Here is a 19570-nt window from a genome sequence, read left to right as displayed (position 1 = left end):
TCTCTTCAGAATTCATAAAATGTCTTCAATGACCATTCAATTTCCTGAGTTCTCTCTTCCACAGAGGGTAAAGGGTGAGATGAAGTGTGAAAGACACAATTTACATTTTTTATGCTGCCCAACTGTGATGATAAAAATCCAGGTAATCAATGATACTCAGAATGTTCCTTTTTAAGAGCATACTGCTATACTTTGTTTAATGGTCCAGTCTGCATTTTCTTTTTTTTAGAAGAAAACTGTACTCTAAGAGAACATATGCAGGCACAAAAGTAAATATGCTTAAAAGCTAACCTGCCAAGACCCAAATTCTGATTTTTTTAACAGAAGGGGTAAAATCCTATAATTAGTAACAAGAAACAGCATAACCATGCAGTGCTTAGTATCAGGGAAAGAGGAAATAATCTTGACACTAAATGTTCACTTCTAAAATGATGCACTGACATTTCATTTCTATTTCAAATATGTCTACACAGGTCACTGTCATGATAGTTAATTTACATTTTCAATCACATTTGATGTAAAGACTGTACATTTGTTAGATTTGCCACATTCTTTCTAGGAAAACTTTCAAAGCGTCTAGAACCCTGTATTAGAAGACAACTAAAATTTCTCATTAAGAAAAACCCTTTTGTGGGCAATCTAAGTTAAAACCTTCCAATTTTGAGTCCTAAACATTTTCCACATAGGAAAACTCCCTAAGGATACTTCTTTTGAGAGTTTTTAAAGCAATGTTAAATTACCATGGCTCTCAAGAAAAACAGAGGAACACTGTACAGAAGACCCTCACATTTGTGGCTCTGTGTCCTCCCTGTGGGTTGTGCCAACCCACTCCCTCCCCTGCAATGACTCTTTGTTTTTACCAAGTCCCAAAGGGACGGGGAGGGCTCTGCAAAGAGAAGAGGGGAGGGGAGGCTGGAATGCAGCTGCAGGCTCTGAAACAATGCTGAGTCCATATATTTTGTTCCCAGTTAGAATAATAAAAAGGGGACTGCGGTGGGGGATGGAGAAGACAGAGCCCAGAATGCTCAAGGTAGGACCCAGTGTCCTCCAGCTCGCCTTCTGGGGCACTCCCTCCCCCCACACACCCAGCCTCCCAACTCCAACAACCATTCATTTGGTTAAAAGCTTATCTGTTAAAATTCAAATGCCCATTAAGATTTAAAGCCATCAGTTATTTATATCTAAATTACTTTTATCAGTGAACTCTACTCAGACAATAGAATAGGAAGAGAGAATGGAGCTTGCAAAGATAAACTGGGAAAGAGCTTGGTGACAGGCAAGTTTGGGGGAGGTGGGTAGCAGATTTCAGAAAAGGAGGGCCGAAGTTTCAAACAGAAACTGCCTGCCTGGTAATGGCGCCTAGGGCCGGGGGTAACGGGTACGCCATACAAGCCATATTCCTCCTGAGACTGCCAAAACCCACATTTCTGAATCAAGAGCCTGGAAGCCTGCACACATTGGTTCCTCAGTATTCAGTCTAACTGAGTCCCTCCTAAGAAAATATCCTTCACTTTCATTTCCCTGGCCTCCACTTCCCAACTGGGAGAATTATGGGAAGAGGAAAGAAGCAGACACCAAACAAGCTGTCAGCTGCTAGGGAGGGAAAAGTTCAAACCCTCCTCTCCTCCCCAGAGTATTGCCCTCTCTTCCCAGGTAACCCTTCACTGAAATGGGCAGCCTAGCTGAGCTCAGGAATCCCTGCCTCTAGAACATCCCTTCAGATGTTATTGATGCCACTGAAATTTGTAAGAAATTTGTAAGAAGCTTTAAGTGAACAACCAAAACTAATATCTCAAGATAGAATCAGCACGCAGTAAAGACCATCTAAAAAGCCATAAAACAAAATTCAGAAGAACAATTGTTCCCATTAGGATCCCATTCATGAACACTCAGTTACTGGGGGGAAAAAGGAGGACTTCATTATAAAGCTATCATGTAGAAGCAAACCGCTGGCATCCACACACAATCTCCTTCAAGTTAGCATTTTACAAGATTTAGAAGTACTGGTGAATGATACAATTGGTGCTGAATGATACAATTAATCTCTTGACTCCTGAAATGTTTTCAAGTTATGAAGTTAAAAAAGATTGTATTTATTCACATTGAATTTTTGCATTTTGTGACATAAAAATTCTCAAGCATGTAGATTTACAATAAGCAAGAATAGGATCTTCCCCCCTCAGGCTGCCTTTTCACTACAGCTCTAAAATCCATTTACAGATAGTCCAAATCTCCATACTACAGATAGTATTAGAGACAAATTTAGAAATGCATATTAAGTGAAAGAATGATTGAGTCTACCATTTCATTAATATTAAATAGTAATAATAATAATTATGAAATAATATTGACACTACTCCTTGTGAAGTTTATCATCTATTACAAATACAAAATTCATTGGTACATTTTATTAGGGGTTATCACTTATTATACTTTTAAGTGCAGCAATAAAACAGACAATACTTTGTTTATTCTGGGTACTGGAAAAACTCAATTTTCTATATATACATTTTATTTCTTAGTATGTACAATCAAAGAAATAAAGTTCATAGGAAACAAAAGTTTGTTCATATTAACAACAATCACATAGTCATAACTTGTCTAAAATTAATGACTTTTCAGCTGCTTAATTGTGGTAAATAAATTATAATCTCTTAACACTATAATGTATGTTACACTTCAAAAAAAAGTTAAAAGATCAAGTAGCTATGACTTGGAAATAACTACTCTCAACATCTGTATCTGAATTACTTTTTTAATAAATCAAGAAGATAACTCAAGTCTTAAAAGTATCATCAATTTATATTTAGTCACAAAGTTCACAAAATATGATTGATATTATTAATATATTAAGAGGCACAGGTGAAAACAAATTGTAAGAGTTAAATATAATACTGTGTAAGATTAGATTTTTTGCTAAATAAGAGTACTCACCCCTTGGAGCCCTTGGAATTGAATTGAAGGTCGAAAAGGAGTTAAATTCTATTAAAAGAAACATAAGAAACAAACAGATCAGACTTGGTTACTAGACACAGAACTAAGTGTTTAAACTTTAAGTCTATGCATCTGATCAGTGCTATAGTTTGTGAAAACCTTTCTGTTACATAGGTTTAATTATATGTCACTAAGATGCCTTGATAAATGACACTGCACTATTATTGACAGTGCAACTGAGGTATCTTTTGGCAGTGTAGCTAATTAGGTTTTTGAAAATGACTAACATGATTTGGCAAAAAATGATTAGTGCACTAATTCAATTTTACATGAAAAAATATTCTTGCTTAGTTTCTTGATATATTTTTTAAAGAAGTGGAGGAAAGCTAGAGATAATTAAAGGGAACTTGCAAAACCTTAACAGGATGCTAGTATAAAATTAAAATATTTGAGGATGAACTTTGGTTTCCATTTTCTCACATTTTTAAAAAATTAAATTTATTTAAAATTGAAGGGTAATTGCTTTACAGTATTGTGTTGGTTTTTGCCAGACATCAACATGAATCAGCCACAGGCACACCCATGTCCCCTCCCTCTGGAACCTCTATCCCACCCCTGTAGGTTGTCCCAGAGCTCTAGTAGTTGAGTTCTGAGTCATACAGCAAATTCCATTGGCTGTCTATCTTCCATATGGTTTCCATGTTACTCTGTATGTCCCACCCTCTCCTTCCTTCATTTTCTCACAGTTTACCAGAGATGAATTTTCAGTTGAGGGTCAAACAAGTAACCAGTTCCATCATAAGCTTTTCATCGGGAGAATATAATTTCTAGAACAATGTTTTATTGTGACTTTGTCCTTTCCCTAACTTTTTATATTTTCTCATGTATTTAAAAGAAAAGCTGTAGTTGTAAATATCTACCATAGTCTCAGGCATAATTTCCTGTACCCAAAATCACCAGTATGGTTCACTACTACGGGAATGCTCTCCCAAACTGGTAACAGAAATTCATGGGGAAATCAGATTTGGATAACATTTTAATAGTAACACATCAGCTAGTCTTCAAACCCTCATTTCGAAATTCAATGCACAAAAACAAAAGCAGGGGTTTCTGGTCTCAACTCTACCTTAAATAAAAATACACAGGCACCCATGGGCCCCTCCCTCGCCCCTCCACATTAACTACTGCTATCAGTTACTTCCCAAAACTCTGAAGATTTAAAGTTTACTAATCAGTATCACAATAAACTAGAGAGAAATAAGGAAAGGATAAGTACTTTAAAAGATAGATCATCTGAATATAAAATCAATGGATAGCATTAACTGTCCAATTATTTCTAAAAATAGACAAACATCTTCTTGGAGAAAACATAATAGATACTATTACCATTGTTCTACCACCATAAAGATAATTTAACTTTAGACTTATCAGCAGAATCGAAGTACTACTGGTTGACAAAATTTATTTCTTGGTGTGGGAGATAATTTTTTGTAGTGATTCATTCTAATTTATGGTCTTTTATGAAAATATAAAATACAGATTAATGCTAATTTGAACTTCCTTAAAGGGAGAAAGTCTCACCCAAAGGTGCATTCCACAGCTAACCCTCTACCAGAAGTAATGGCAGTTTGCCTGCAGAAGCCCTGGGGAGGCTCCCTTCATGTGAGGAAGTAGGTGGTCCTCCAGTTTAGGTAACAGAGGTCCCGGTTCTAGCTTCCAGAATGCTTAAATCAGCCCTGCCTCCTGGTCTCTCTTCAAATCACAAACCCTAAACATCTCCTCTGAGCCTGCGGACACTTTCCTCCCAGACTCCTTGAAGGGAGGTTATCTTCAGCTCAGCACGGGAATTTGAACTTCTCTATCAAGTTCATCAATTCTTCTTGGTCAAACAAACGCTAACTTTCCTCAGCTTTCAAATTGCTCACTTCTCCACTGGATATCACAGCTTCTTAACACTTGGAGACACCTGTCCTCCTAGCTCTTTGATCACGCCTTTCATTTCAAAAGCTAGTGCCCTCACTTTCCTCTTGCTATATCCACTCTCTCCTGGAGGCTCACCCAGTCTGGTGATGACTCTGAATCTCTTCAGGATTCCTCAACTTGGCATCTCTCCAAAACTTGCAACTTATCACTTGCCTAGGATATTTGCATTAGAAACTCTCAGACAGTAAAATTGGCAAACACCAAACTACCCCTAGGGCTTCCCTGGTGGCTCAGTGGTGAAGAATCTGCCTGTCAAACTCTCCAGCAGACGCTGATTGGGTCCCTGGGTCGGGAAGATCCCCTGGAGGAGAAAATGGCAACCCACTGGAGTATTCTTGCCTGGGAAATCCCATGGACATAAAAGCCTGGTGGGCTATAGTCTGTGAGGTCACAAAAGAGTTGGACAGGACTGAGTGACTCAACTACAGCAAACTACCGCTGCCCCTCACCAAACTGGCGCCTCTTTCCTACTTTCTGGTCAGGGTGCTGCTTTTTGGTTCTCCAGACTCACAACCATAAATTTAACTTAAGAGTCTCTTCTCCTTCTCCTCTCACCATATTCAATTAGACAATCACACACTACTAGAATCCCAGAATTCCGAATCCAGAGATAACCCAGTTGCTGCCTACCTACCTCCCGCTATATAACCACAATGGGCCATGTGTCCCATTAATAACTAAGCTGGGACCATAATCTAGGACTCAACCTTCCTGTTTTGCCATACTATTTTTTCCTACTATCTTGGGCTCCACACACATCTGCTATAGCAGATCCAAAAGATTGGGGGCCTGCTCCTTTATGCACAGAGTTCATTTTTTTAAAGGACGAGAATCGGACCTAGTGGTCCCTGGCTAATCTCTTCTTGACCTCAAAATGTGTCTTCAGTTTTAACTTCCATCCCTACTGCATAAATAGGACAGCAATTTAAATTTCTGACCTCAGAATTTCAACGGTTTATCACCCCTGTGAACTAGCCCCACCTTAACCCCCTCCATTACTCCTTTAGGGATGGCCTTTAAGTCTTGCCTTTGACAGGGTAAATGATTGGAGGCTCTTCTGATTTTTGGAATAAGAAAGTGAGTTCCTAAAAGAAATTGCTTCAGGGAAAGTAGTTCTTTCAGTCTATCTTTCAGTAAGAAAGATAGACAGGGATGAATCTGGGCTAGGGAAAAGGATTAGATACCGGCTCCAGGGGATGTTTTATTTAGGAACACTCTGGTGATAGAGGCTTAAATTAGTATGACTTCATCTGGAGCAAACAGGAGATGGTGGAATGAGCAGACATTCCCAAGAAAGAATAAAATGTGCTGAAGGTCTGAATATCTCATACACACACACGAAGCAAAGGTGGCTCAGGGCTCTCAATCATCATTTGGGGCCAACATGCCCCAGACTCTGGAGAAGGAAATGACAACCAATTCAGCATTCTTGCCTGAAGAATCGCAAGGACAGAAGAGCCTGGAAGGCAGCAGTCCATGGGGTGGCAAAGAGTCAGACATGACTGAATGACTGAGCATGCATACACAAGCACGCCCCAGACACCCTCAAATTAAGCTCAGTTTCTACTTTGAAAGTTCCTAGCCAAAGGTCCGTCTAGTCAAGACTATGGTTTTTCCCGTGGTCATGTATGGATGTGAGAGTTGGACTGTGAAGAAAGCTGATCGCCGAAGAATTGATGCTTTTGAACTGTGGTGCTGGAGAAGACTCTTGAGAGTCCCTTGGACTGCAAGGAGATCCAACCAGTCCATTCTAAAGGAGATCAATCCTGGGTGTTCATTGGAAGGACTGATGCTAAAGCTGAAACTCAATACTTTGGCCAACTCATGCGATGAGTTGACTCACTGGAAAAGAGTCTGATGCTGGGAAAGGTTGGGGGCGGGAGGAGAAGGGGACGACGGAGAATGAGATGGCTGGATGGCATCATCGACTCGATGTACATGAGTCTGGGTGAACTCTGGGAGCTGATGATGGACAGGGAGGCCTGGAGTGCTGCGGTTCATGGGGTTTCAGAGTTGGACACGACTGGGCGACTGAACTGAATTGAACTTTAATTTCTTCTTTAAAATTTTAATTTATTTTTGGCTGTGCTGGGTCTTCGCTGTCACATGCAGGTTGTGGTGAGTGGGGGGCTCTTCTCTAGTTGCAGTGCGAGGTCCTAGTTCCTCTGGGCCTGTAGGATCTTCCCAGACCAGGAATTGAACCCATGTCCCCTGTATTGGCAGGTGGATCTTAATCACTGGATCACCAGGGCAGTCCCATTAATTTAAGTTTCTGATAGGATTCTTTTAGGGGAAGAGAGAAGAGGCAAGGCTCTGGTTTCTTTGGGGATTAAATAAAAAAAGAGTAGGGAATCCCTGGTGGCTCAGCGGTAAAGAATCCACCTGAGATGCAGGAAACATGGGTTTGATCCCTGGGTCCAGAAGATCCCCTGGAGAAGAAAATGGCAACCTATTCCAGTATTTTTGCCTGGGAAATCCCAGGGACAGAGGAACCTGGTGGGCTACAGTCCACGGGGTCGCAAAAGTCAAGACCAACTTAGTGACTAAACCACCACCACAAGAAGAGAGTTATCCTGTAAAAATTGTTATAAACATCTCTTGATTATTTACATATTACTCATCCCTCAGGACAAATCAAATCTATGGTTACTTTTACCTTATCAACCATTATTGGTTTTGTCAACATACAACCATAAGAAATAGACTTCTGGCCTAGAAAAGAGTGATTTCTCTAAGAAACACATTACAGAGGTCTAACTTTATTCTCTAAGGTTATAGAAATATACTTGAAATACCTTCAGTTTCCCTTTTGCATCCATCATGGAGCTTTGACTCAAGTTACTTCTTGAATTATTCGCTTTTTATCTGAGTATCTAAGCCGCATTATAAGTCATGAGAGAGACAGTGCAAAAAGAAAAAATTCCCAAGTCAAATATAATTTTGGAAATTTGTCAAAACCAGAAAACTTTCTATAAATGGTCACGCACCAGGTGACTGCTTTAAGTGAGATTGTTTTAGGAAATGACTATAGCTACCTAGTTACTATTTATTGAGAGCTTAAAATGTGTCAGGCCAGTGTAATCATTTTTACTATCACCTCTGGGAGTTCTCAGAATACCCTTATTGGGTAGATACTATTATTTGCACTTCTCAAGAAAATCCTGTGAAATCATATAAGGTTGCACAGCTTGAAAAAGTGACTTGGAGCTCAAACTCTGGCCTGGGTCACTTTAAGAACTGTGCTCTTGCCCACCACTCTGGACAAGTTAGGTTCTTCTACTCCTCCTTATCAACAGTTATATAAAATGTGAAATATCTGAAAGCTAGAGAATTAAGAACTGATAGGAATAAATAGCTTTTGGGGGATCACTGTTTTGGTTTTGCACTACAAATTAAGGAAAATATCACATGGCACCTGAATTTGTTTTCACTTACGCAAGTAAATAGTAAAAAGTATTTATGACTTATCCTGGGATATGATTTAAGATACATCTTTCTTTCTTTCCTAAAGAGGTCCTATACTATTTTAAGAACTTGCGGTTATAATCCTTTAAGACGTCATTTAATTCTGCTCTTCAAAACGTCACCTGATAGAATAACCAAAGACTATCCAATAATTATATTTTTAACCGTGGTAATAAAAAAGAAAAAATCCAGGCAGGGAAAAGAGAGGAAGAAAAAAAAAAGATGGAACTAAAGCAGAAAATCCCTGGAGAGGAAAATGGCAACCCACTCCAGTATTCTTGCCTGGAAAAGTTCCATGGACAGAGGAGGCTGGTAGGCTGCAGTACATGGGGTTGCAAAGAGTCGGACACGACTTAGTGACTAAACAAAAGCAGAACATACCACAGGAAATCAGATAGTTAATCCTGAAATCAAATATACTCACCTCTTGTCAAAGGTGATAATATGTTTAGAATGATAGTATGAATGTGAAATTTTGGGGTAATCCAAAGCTATTTTTACTAAATGCCCCCACCACCACCCTGCACCCAAAGAAAAAGAAAGAAAGTTTCACAAAATCTGGTATTTTGCTTTGTCAGTCAATCCAACTTTACACATAGGAAGGAGAAACTCGTTCTCTGCAGTTTTAGAACCATATTAAAGTGCATAAGGAATAAAGAATAATTTTTTTCTAGCCATTAGCGCATAGAGAAGAATGAAAGATAAAGGAGAGTATCAAAAGGGCAGTAAGAAGTAAAAAAATCTGATCTATTTAACACAAGCCTTGTTTTTACAGAGTTTCTGGAAAACTGTAGCTATCTGAGGTAGGCCAAAGTGAAAAAAAAAGTCTAAAACGTTAGTATTTCATACAACTATTTAAAGGAACATGGAAGGCAAAAATCCAAACTGAATAACTGCCTGAAAAGTTAGTTACTGTGAACCAGACCTTATAACAAAATTTGAAGCATAATATCCCATCTTTTTTTCAAAGAGAGAACTTAATGTAGACTTTATAGCTGTGTAAATAAACTTACACATCGAATCTGACTACAAATACAAATGAAGATTTGTTCCTTGTGATCCTGATCTCTAGTAAGGTATAAGGAGAAGCAGTAAAATAAACTTGGATTGGAAGATGGGTATTATTTTTAATACTAGAAATTTATAAAATGAAGCATCTAGAACAAAGGAAGTTATTAGAAACCTTGAAACTTGGAGACGACATGATCACACTTAAGTGTTTTTTAAAGGTCAGTCTGGCTGCTGCACAATGAATGGACTCCTGGAGGAAGAGCGGAAGCTTGGAGGTTAGCTGGAAGTCCATGGCACTGGTCCTCAAGAGAGATGAGGCTGGCTGGGTGTGGAGTGGTGGTGATGGATGAGGTTAGATTCAGACATTTGAAGAATGACAGAACTTACTGTAAGGATCAGTTAAGTCAAGAAAAGAGGAAATAAATCAAGGTCAACCAGTCAGTTACCAGGCAACTGAGAACAAGTGCTGCCATGTACTGAAATGGGGAACACTCATGAAGATGTAGGTCTGAGGAGTGAAATCAAGAACTGTGTTTGGGACTGTTCCGTTTGAGATAACCTCTTACACTTTGATAAAGAGATGAGATGTTGAAAATTGGTGCCTGGAAACAGAGGAAGGTTGGAGCTAGAGATAAACATTTGGAGGTCATTAACAAACAGATGACATTTAAATCCTCAGGACTAGATAAGCTCCCCTAGGGGAGGGAATAGAGAGGAGGGAACTGGGATCCTCAACTTCCACAGGCCAGTCAAGCAGAGGATAATCAGCAGAGGAGAGCGAGAACGGGCAGGACAGTGGGAAGAAAACCAGGAAAGTTTCTAACAGGAAAGAGTAGTCAACTGGACGGCGTGGTACTGAGGGAAGACAGGAACGGAGAGGTGTGACACTGGATTTGACAACAAAGGACCTAGTCGGGTGCAATCGCAGGGATGTGATAGACACAACCCAACTGGAGTGGGCTGGGCAGGGGATAGGAGATGAAAAAGTCAACATTACTTCTCAGATCCATTCACAACTAATTCTTCTCTCTTTAGGTGTCCCCTTGCACACAGACTTTAATGCACTTATTTATTTAATTTTAATGTCTGCTTGTGACTGCTAAGACATGAGTACTTTCTTAAGGCAGGGACCATCACTGACTTATCCAGTGCCTAGTTCTATGCCTGCACATGTCAGAAGATAAACATTGGCTAAATGAATATTTGATAGTTCTAGAAATAATTCCTATTCCTACCTTAGTCTTTTATTAAAGAAAAACATCTTTCAACTGAGTTTTAACCACATGGATGTGTTTTCTGGTTATCTGAGGCATCACAGTTTCAACAGTGAAAACCAAAAGCCATGATACTAAGTAAATGTCTTTTTAAAAAATATGCTAACACTTAAGTTTACAGGGAAGCATATTTAGATCCTAAGATATCTCAGAGAATCTTATTAGAAAGTTCAAGCCTAGTTCCTTCCTTGGAGCAGCTCACTGTTCATGAGAAAAGTCTTCTAGTCAAGTTTATCTCTATGGACCACGAACCAAGTGATCATAACTAGTCAATGACAATGTATATGTATAACAAAAGCTTCATGTACTCATGATTACTTTTTAGTTTGTTTTTCACAGACTGTCAAAGAGAATCAAAACACTGAAACAGAAATGAAAGTAATCTGGAAAACACTGACCCTTTCAAGGCCTTTAGGAACCATTTTAAAATGATGCTTGAAATGTAAATCCAGGAACAATATAGAGAGTTACTTAATGTTTCAATAATTACTTGCGACAGAAACCACGGAAGGGCTGATCTTCATGTAAAAATCAAATTCAATTTTCATATTATCTGTACTCTTTCACTTAAGTGAAATTTATAGAGAAGGTTACTGAATAAAGGGAGCCTACAAAAAATACAAACAAAATTTTAAAATACCTGTTCAAAACCAAAATTTCTTCTACCTAGTAATTTCAACTTCCCCCAAAACATCACCAATCCCCCAAATTTCCACCCAAATGGAAAAGTTTGAAACATGTAAATAGTACGGCATTGCTCTAGTCTAGACTTAGACCCACATATACTTCTCAGATATCCAACAGCTAATCAGACCTAAGTCTCCTCATCACCAAACAAAGGACTGAGTGAGGACCACTGTGCTTCCTCTCGCCCACCCTATCCCACCCTCCCAACTGCTTCCACTTTCCCTCTCGACTGAGGGCAGCCTCTTAGTGCTGATGGCTGGACATTCCAGTTCAGCCCTGTTCTTACAAAACCTGGTGTTACAGTCCATAGATTCTGGTCATCTACAGTATTTTGTCTCCCACTGTATTCCTAGTTCACATTCTACTCATCTCCGATCTTGACCACGTACTTCTTCCTAACTTGTCTGCTTCCTTCCAGATGCATCTTACATTCATCACGTGCACAGAGTCCAGAATAATCCTAAAGCATGAGCTTAATCACCTCAACTTTCTAATCAGTGTCTCCCCAGTTTTGACAGAATAAACTCTAATCTGCTCCAGTCTCCCTTTCCTCTCTTAAATCCAATTATACAGGGTCTTCCTTGCAATTCTCAAAGCCTGATTTAGCTTTTCTATTTTTGCCCTTTCCTTGCCTGTGCCACTCCTTCTCCTGAAGATGTGGATTCTCCCATCTAGTCTCTGCCTGTTAAAACCCTTTAAGATCCAAAGCTGTTGTTTAGACCAATAACATATAGGAACCCCAACAGGAAAGAAACTTACGTTATCTGTCTAACAACCTAGTTATTAAACTAGTAGCCAAATGCTCTGACTACTGAGTTCCATTCAAGTTGCTAATTTGATTCATGAATCTTTAAGGAGCATATGCGTGTGTGCTAAGTTGCTTCAGTCGTTTCCAACTCTGTGCGACCCTATGGATTGTAGCCCACCAGGCTCCACTGTCCATGGGATTCTCCAGGCAACAATAGTGGAGTGGATTGCCATGCCCTCCTCCAGGGGATCTTCCTGACCCAGGATGAATGCGCATCTATTATGTCTCCTGCATTGGCAGGTGGGTTCTTTATCACTAGCACCACCTGGGAAGCCCTTAAGGGGCATTCAGTCTAATTAATAAGATTTCCTCTTCTTATATCCTATATTAAACTGCTAGCTGTGAAATTCCAGGTTTGGCCTTTGCAGGCAAAGTATTAGTGGAGACCCTTAAGCCAGTTCTTCCTAAAGACTTAACATGGCTATCAAGAGCCATAATGCCACAACCAAAATTGTAGATAGGCAGATAAACTGAAAGGAGGGGAAGGGAGAGAGGTAAAGAAAAGAAAGAAATTTTCATGGTAAATCTGACCTGATTTATGCCATGTTTTTCCAGCTTAAATTTGGCTGCAGAGACAGTCATTAATTTACTGTATCCTATTCCAGACCTGCTTTTCTAGATTTCTGCATTAAGTCATGGGAAACGTCCTATGGAGCTGAGATATGCATGCAAGTCAAATGTGCTGCGGTCATACACATGCTGTTTTCTCTATTCTAAAACTCTACTCATCTTACACAAATAAATGCCCATTTCATTACATTTTAGGCACATCTTCTTAAATACTCCAAATACATTTGATCCAAGCTGGCAAACACTTGGGCTGAATACTGATGCTCGGCTCCTGATCCTCTCTGTAGTCACTGCAAATTGTTAAAAATGACCCAGCACAGCTTCCATACTTTGTTTTTTTTTTTAAAAAAAGTGCAAATAGAAAGGTTGGATCTGGTGATTGTCCTTGATAAGCTTTCCTGTAAATCATTCCAAGAATTTTATACCCCTTTCCTTTTAAATTCTCTTCTTGAACACATTCCAATCCTTCACATATGTTCTTTCTCTCTCCTCTCAATTCTGGTGCCAAGGTTCCCTGTCTATCCCTTCAGGCAATCTGGCCACTGCTTTTCACTAGGAGGAGCACCCTTCTTTGCACTGAACACCTGACCATCTGAATAAACTTTTCACTTACTGCAAAATGGGGCACAGATTTGACTTTACTTGATACAAAGCTTTTTCAGATCAAGTTCGGCCTCAAGATGGGTTTAAGTTAAAGTCAGTAAGATTAACCTATTTAAATTAAAACTGGCTATATGAAAAAACTGCAACAGAAGGAATCTGCTAAGGCAAACCTCATTGTTTCGCTTAGTAAACATGTCAGCAGCAGTGGCAGCTGTGCTGGCAGGTACAGATGCTTGAGTGGTGCCCTTAGGAACAGTTCCTTCTATATTTATAACAGCAGATTATTGAACATACACATAAACATTCAAAATTGTTTGAGAGCATGTACAAAAAGGAGGAGACAGGAAAAAGTAAGGCATGTGTCTTTTGTGCCTTAAACCACGATGAATCAAACGCTGATACCTTTACTTGGTAAAAAGAAAGGAGAGGAGAGGATATCTCCTACCCCATGACCTGTAGCATGAGTGATTTCATAAGATCATGGAACACATTAAAGGGAGCTATGATGAAGGACAGTAACTTCAGAGGTTTAAATAAGACTTTATGCTTTGACTGGAAATAACAGAATCTGGTAATACTGAACAAGACTGAATTCCTCATACAAAATTAAATGAAGTGTATTTGCACATGTTTTCAAAACACTATTTTCCTAGAAGACACTCATCAAAGCAGGAAAATTTATTTAAAGCCAATAACTGGAGTTGACAAAAGAATTCGTTAACAGAACCCTTAAAGCATCTCCTTTCTCATACTCAGGCACAGAGCATGAATGGCTCCTGCCTCGAGATTCATCTATGCAAGACTTTTACGTAATAGTTGGACAAACGTGATAGTATTATTTGAGCCACCACCTTTGAAACTTTAAGTAAACATTAAAAAAAAAATCAACAGGCTCAGCAATGGCAGATTTTGAAAACAATATTTTAATAAGGTTTTTGTTACTGTAAAATGACTTACTCAAATGTCAAAATAAAGCCAGCTACACATTACTGAAGGAATTGGCTAAAGTAAGTTTTAGAATTTTGAGGTTTGATTTAAAACACTTTTAGGATATATCTGGGAGAAATATGTAGTTACAGTAACATATAAAATGTATTTAAATGTATAGGGATTTAAAATAAAAGTAAATAATTTAAAATGTATAGGGATTATATAGACCATAAATTCAGACATGAATTTAGAATGACTATAAAGTTGTAATATGTGATTTTATTTAGTAACTTGTAACTTCATTCAAAATAAACTATGGGGGGGGAGTAGCTTTGCAATATATACTAAATATCTGTATCAGTATTCTGAGTTCATTCTGCAAACCATGAAAATAACTTTCCAGTTAATACATTTTTGTGTATAATCAACTGGAAACTGTTTCTGTATTCAACCTGAGTGAAACACAACTTTTAGGAGACATTTACTGCAACTGTAGCCCCCATTCCTGAACTCACAATGTCTCCATCCCCCACCCTAATCTCTGTTTCAAAGGTTCCCAAATAGCATTCTTCATTTCTTCTCTAAAAATAGAAAACTTGAGTAATGAAGGTCAATTAGGTTTGTTTGTCTTGAAACAGTGAGGAATTGTTTCCAATTAAAGGTTCTGTTTCCATGGACTCTAATAATTTCAGATACTTGCCCAATTACATCTAGAGAACTTCTGTATTTAGCCTAAGTCATAGTTTCCTAAAATTCCTAAATGTACCTCCCTGAAGTCTTAGGTCAAGCAGCTTAATTTAGGAAAATCCAATGGACAAAATAATCTGGATAAAAATAACTCTGATGCTTAATTTAGGAAATTAACCTCTTGAAGATTCTGGGTCTTAGAAAGTCATCACAAGAGGAGGAATAACAGTCATAACCTTGCATAGGCCAACACTTGAAAGGCCACTTGTCAAGCATCAAGCACCTTCCTATCACGTACAGGGATGGTAAAGTTTCACATGAGAGGTTAAAGCTATCCTGCCCCTCCCCAGGAGAGAACAGAATTCCAAATGCAGCTACAATTTAAAGTTAGGAGCCCTACTTTGATAAGGGTGGAAAGTGTAACAGACCAAGTATGTATCGTTTTCCTGGAGGATAAAAGCTGGGCCATCTGCCCACTGCTGGCAACTTGTGACGGGGGAGCCCCGGTCCTGCCTGAGTCAGGAGGAGAGGCCCTGAGGATACCTCTGTGGGAGGTTTGGCTGAACACACCATCTTTCAGCTGTCACAAGTTCCCAGTCTCACCCTGATTCCGGCTTTTCCCAGTCCCTTAAAGTGTTTCTGTGGCCAAAGTGACAGTCAGGCCTGGGAACGGAACTGGTTAAGTCAGAAACAAGGCTGGGACCCATTGCAGTCGTCAGATCAGCTTGTTTCTTCCTCCTTCCCCTGCATACTACCACTTTTACCACCAGCCTTCCAGAAGAAAAGGCACCCAAGGACTACACTCAGAAAGGCAGAGGGGCTTGGAAAAGTCTTCTGTGGTTCCCTTCTCTGCCTCTGTACTGACTGACCAGGCCTCTTAATTTGCCTACACAGAGATGGACACAGACAGTAATGATATTAATAGGCAATAGTAGTCAGGAGTAAGGAAAGTCATTGATTTTGGTACCTTTGCCTATAAAGTGAAAATAAATAATCAAGAACTAAGCAGTGGGATGGAAGAATTTTTTATCTATTTCTTAAGACAACGGCATATAAATGTGGGGGGTTTTAGACTCAAAGCATTCTAAACTTTAATCCCAAGCACGAAGCACTAAGGTGTAGGAGGCAGAAACCAAGGGAGGAAAACAAATAGCCCTCTCTTCTTGGGCCCCAGCAGCCATGCAGGTCAGGGAGCACGGGGGGCTCCTCTGTCACCTCACTATCCCTCGGGAGCACCCCTTCCATGTGTGGGCCCACCTCTTTCTTCCCTCTGATCCAGCGTCTGTCAATCTTGCTGTAATCAGCTGCACAGTTTGCCAGTTGTCCCCCAAGATGGCTGGCTGAACTACTGCCCCCAGAGACGCCTCTCCCCACCCCTGTGTGTCAGTCTTTATCTGCTCCCTGGGTCTGTTTCTGACTGCAGGTTGGCCTCCTCTGGCTGACTCCTTCCCCTCCGGTTTCTGAGCGTTTTCTTCTCTTTACATACCCTGACCTACCTTCTTCCCTCTGTCACTGCTTCCACGCCCTCCCCTAGGAACAGAGACAGGCTTATCTCTCCATCTCGCAGGGCTGAGTTTCTCTCCACTGTCTGCCCCTGTCCCTCTGTCGCCTACCTGGCTTCCCGCACACGGGGCCTCCCACTGCCTGCTGGTGCTGCTCTCTCCCCTGCAGATGCACCTGTCTGGGCGTAGCTACTGACACAAGCAGTTTTTCTGTCTTTATTTCCTTGCCTTCCTACTGCTGAGTGTACACTGACTTCCCAGTCATACTTGAGACCTTTTCCCCCCTTGAGATTTCACAGGTGTGTGCAAGCCTTCTCCTTGTGCATGCCCTCCTCCCTCCACTCCTGGATCTGAGGGCTTTTCACCTGTACAGTCTCTGGTGTGTAACACATATGCCGTGGAATGTACATCCATGCATCCACTCAATCTGTGAGTGCCATCTGTGGGCATGTCCCTGAGTCTCTGCTGCTGTTTACATGGAAGGTGAGTTCAGGCACTTCTCAAGCTGTGCACAGCCGCGTGTCTCCCCCTGTGTGCATCCTTAGGTATGAGGGCATCTCTGAAGGTTAAGTCTCCCTTGGTTAAGGCTCCCAGGTTCACACCTCTCCTGCCCTTTTTGCCTACTGCTCTGCGCCTGCCTTCGAAGCATTTAAAGTGCCTGGCACTAGTGGGAGCTCAACAGATGTTAATTCCTTTCTCCACTTTTATCTGAACAACTAACTGTGTGTGTCCGGGTATCCTCCTGGCCTCTGCGCCTGCTTTATGAGATCTGTTAATCTGTGCGTGTTTCCTTGCCATGGGCTCGGCTCTTTGTCGGGATGCCCTGCGGGTGCTCTCCTCCACGGATGTCTCTCTTCTCGGAGCGACTGTTAACCCGTCTCTCAGATGATCTATGCCTCCCCTTTCGCGATGCGTCCACTGCCTCCCTCAGCCACACATGGTACTGCATGGCCATAAACGGCGTCCCCAGGCACTCCGCTTATTGCGTCCCTTCGCTGTGCCTTCCACCCTCTCCTTTTTTTCCCCCTAAAACCTGCAAAAGCGTTCCTTGGTTTGTCCTCTCCAATCGCCGAGTCTGTGAGCCTTCACTCTGCTTGAGTTGTGTCTGTGTCCACGGGTCTCTCTCCGGAAGGCGGAGCGGGGTGCGACACCCGAGTCTGCCCAGAATGCAGTGTAACCACCTCCGCCCCAAGCCCCGCACCCAGACACCCCGATCCCGGTCGCTCTCTAGGTCAGTGAGTCCGGCCCAGCCGCGAGCGACGCGTCTTTGGGGGATGAGGAGCCACCGAGAATCCTTCTCTCTAGGGGACCGAGGTCCTTGCTCCCGGGTGAGCGCTGGGTGTGTGTGTGTCTGTGTGTGACTCCCCGGTTCTCTGGGAACGCGAAGCGCCCGTGTGCCCAAGTCCCTCGAAGTGTAAGGTGTGCCCACCTCCGCCCGCGTACGCGGAGCGCCCGTGTCAGCCTCTGCGAGCACACGGTGGGCACCCCCTCCCTCCACGCCCGGGGCGCGACCGCCCGTGTGTCCCCAGGTCCCTGCGGGTAACAGTGTGTGTCCCACCTTCGCACGCGGAGAGCCTGGGTCCCCGGTCTCTCCGCGGCTCTGCGGTTGGGACCACCCCTCCCTCCAAAGCGGACGGCGAGTGCCAGCCGGTCCTCTCGGTTCGGTATCTGGACGCTGCCCTCCCCCACCCACCCCCAGACGTCGTGTGGGCAGAGGAGCCGTTTCACTCGTCTCTTCCCTGGCTGCCTCTGTCCCTCGGCGGGACCGAAAAGGCTAGAAAAGCCCCGCGGGCGCCGTCGGAAAGTCCCCTCGGCGCAGGGGCTGCGGCGGCCTCGGCCCCGCCGCCAGGGGCCGCCCGCCCGCCCGCTCGCCTCGCCCGGCCACACGCCCCGGCGCCCGGCCGGCCCCGGACGGCCGCGGCCGTCAGCCACCCTCGCCCGGCCCTGCCCGGCCCGGCCCCGCCGCGGCGCGCGCGGACGGCCGCCGAGGCGAGTCAGCGGTCCGCCGGCCCCGAGCCAGGCGCAGCCGGCTCGGACAGGGGGCGGCGCGGCCGGGGACGCCCTCTCCCCGCTGCCCGAGCCCCGGGCCGGCTCAGCCGCCCGGCCTCACCTTGTGGCTCTGGTAGGTCTCGAGCGCGCGGATCGCCGTCTCGGTGAGCTTCACATGCAGTACGGTGATGTGGTCCTGTCCCAGCCGCCCGCACGACAGCCCGTAGCGCTGCTCCTCCCGCAGACCCGCCGCCCCGCCCGCCCCCCCCGCCGCCATCTTAAGCTCCCCGGGGTGCCGCCGCCGACGCCGCTCGGGCTCCAGCCTCCACTGCGGCCGCGGCTGCTCGGGCGTCTGCAGCCGCCGCCACAGCTACGGCCATCCCGTTGCTGACGTACTGTCATATACTGCGCGCAGGCCAGACCTCCGGCGGCCACCGCCGCCGCCCGCCCCGCCCCCCTGCCTCGCGCCCCGCCCCCGGCTCGTCCCATTGGCCGCCGGGGCTCCTCAGGACCGCCCTTATTGGCCGCCTCCCACTCTCACGGGGGCGGAGCCCAAAGTCGCCGGAGTTTGGCTCCCGGGACGGGACGTCCGAGAGGTGAGAGGCTGACGTCGAGGTGACGCGCCAACTTAATCACACCTGACGTCACGCCTGGTCGGCTTGCCGCACTGGCGGCCATTGGCCAGGCTGGTTTGGGGGTGTGTGTGTGTGGGAATCTCCTGCTAAGTTAGGGTGTCCAGGTTGCCTGGTCTGATTTTCCGGAGAACGAGCCCCGCCCCCTGGGGGGTACATGGAGCTGGGAGTGTAGGGGGGAGACTCTCTTCCTGCGCCGGTGGTCCTTGGAGAGGGAGATTCCCTGCCCCAAATTGGTGGCCAAGTGAGGGCTTCGTTCCCCGACGGCTGCTTCAGCCTGTGGAGTAGGATGTGTGCGCGTGAGGGAAGATCGCAGTCACTTGTGGAGAGTCGCTCCTCAGAACTCATCGCTTCGATGAGCGGCTGGAACTGGGGAGGAGGACGCTCTTCTTCGTCATCATGTCGCCCGAAAGGCGAAATAAGCGAGCCGGCCCCTGGCTTGGAAGAATTCTGCTAGCTTGTGTGAAGCCTCTTAACGAACGTGAAGCTAGCTGA

General features: G+C 43.5%; 1 protein-coding gene across 2 annotated transcripts in view; it reads right to left on the bottom strand.

The window, feature by feature from the left end:
- The window catches only part of ELL2 (elongation factor for RNA polymerase II 2), a 71588-nt gene extending 52734 nt beyond the window's left edge, over positions 1-18854 (bottom strand). For both annotated transcript variants that reach the window (XR_008686404.2, XM_055429428.2), the window contains exons 1-2: positions 18565-18854; positions 2935-2982 (exon numbers count right to left, since the gene is read on the bottom strand). Coding sequence is in view for 1 of the 2 variants with exons in the window: in XM_055429428.2 (XP_055285403.2) it covers positions 2935-2982; positions 18565-18720 (204 nt within the window). In the remaining variant the exon portion in view is untranslated. The remainder of the gene's footprint in view (positions 1-2934; positions 2983-18564) is intronic.
- Between the last annotated feature and the right edge of the window lie 716 nt (positions 18855-19570).

Source organism: Moschus berezovskii, chromosome 8 (assembly GCF_049115385.1).
Source record: "Moschus berezovskii isolate FMDL1 chromosome 8, NW_MosBer_1.0, whole genome shotgun sequence".
NCBI lineage: Eukaryota > Metazoa > Chordata > Mammalia > Artiodactyla > Moschidae > Moschus > Moschus berezovskii.
Note: the sequence above shows the minus strand (reverse complement) of the source record. Positions and strands in the feature narration are given on the sequence as shown.